Genomic DNA, 1386 nt, shown 5'->3' on the forward strand with positions numbered 1-1386 from the left:
CGCCCTCCCACATTGTTCTTATTGTTGCTTATCTACCGTTGGTGTTAATTGCTAGATAGTTGAATGTGATATGAGTGTTACAATTTCCTTCATTTCTTGAATTATCAATCAAAACCTTGTGGGCTTGGTTTACTCTTATCAATTATATTGAGTGGTTTCTTGTTAACGTATATTAAATTAATTCATATATTGTATATGTTTTACTTATATCTTAAAGGTATTCTTACTGATGCAGGAGGTTGAGTGACTGAAGTTTCTACTGATATTTGTCCATCATGGAATCAGGTATTCACTAGGAACCTAGTGAAATCTTAAAACGTGACCCTATTTCTTGGACCTAGTATTTATTGTTGAAATATATACGTCATTTTGTTGGTTATTGATAGGAAACGAGGTGCGAACAAGAACAATTTTGGATGATGTGAGCCTTGGCAACTTCTCCCGGTTGCCTGGATCGATGATCCATCATATGTGCTCGTTTCTATATGCTCGAGATGTTGCTCGCACCTCTATCCTATCCAAATCTTGGTATTGTGTCTCGGCCATTTATTCCAACATTACCTTCCATTTTACTTATGAAAAGTCGAAATTGGAAGATTTATTCGAACGTGGTTTTCCTGATGGAAGGTTTAGACAGCAAGTTCAACGCAAAAAACTCGATTTCCTGGTTCAGACAGATAAATCCATTCGAACACGCCTCGAGAGGGAGGCTAATGTGCTCAGATTTTATCTACATATCGACTTCCCTAATTTAAATCTGTTGGCTCCTGGAATAGATGGATGGATTTCTCTTGCATTGAAGAAGAATATTAAAGAACTTGTTCTTTGCGTTGACTGTTTAAATCGCATTCGGTCTTATTATAATGCTACTCAATTTGTTTCACTTGCTAGCTGTTTAAAAGTGTTGAGCTTAGGTTATTGTACATTTGAGAGTAATTTGGACATTAAACTTCCCCAGCTACAGAGGATTTCTTTACGTGACTCTTGTTTCGCGGGTAGATCATTATTTGAAAGGTTTCTCTGTGGATGCCCTGTGATTGAGTATGTGAAAATATGGTTCTGCAAAATAGATGAGCATCTCTCTATCCCAAATTTACCTCGACTGGAGTATTTGAGTGTGTGAACTGTGCTATTGTTGACATTATCAAAATGGATGCGGCCAATCTACAGAAATTCTATTTTGGAACATCCCAAAGTGGCTGGCCTGAAACTATTGATTGGGCAACTTGTAGTCCAGCCTTGAAGGAAGTGATATTTAATGGAACTGTAGTGCATGCATTGATGTCTTATCAACGGTATTATCTCAGCTTCTGTTCATTGAGACATTAGAATTGCACGACTGCGTGAGCGATGGGAATTTCAAGATTTCGAGCCGCTCTCTCAAAA

General features: G+C 37.7%; 1 protein-coding gene across 1 annotated transcript; it reads left to right on the forward strand.

The window, feature by feature from the left end:
* The first annotated feature begins 275 nt into the window (after window positions 1–275).
* LOC113774307 (putative F-box protein At3g58860) lies at window positions 276–1123 on the forward strand. The gene is made up of 2 exons (XM_027318858.1): window positions 276–285; window positions 387–1123. The coding sequence occupies exons 1-2, from the start codon at window positions 276–278 to the stop codon at window positions 1121–1123; spliced, it is 747 nt and encodes a 248-aa protein (XP_027174659.1).
* Window positions 1124–1386: the final 263 nt, after the last annotated feature.

Source organism: Coffea eugenioides, chromosome 6 (genome assembly GCF_003713205.1).
Source record: "Coffea eugenioides isolate CCC68of chromosome 6, Ceug_1.0, whole genome shotgun sequence".
Lineage (NCBI taxonomy): Eukaryota > Viridiplantae > Streptophyta > Magnoliopsida > Gentianales > Rubiaceae > Coffea > Coffea eugenioides.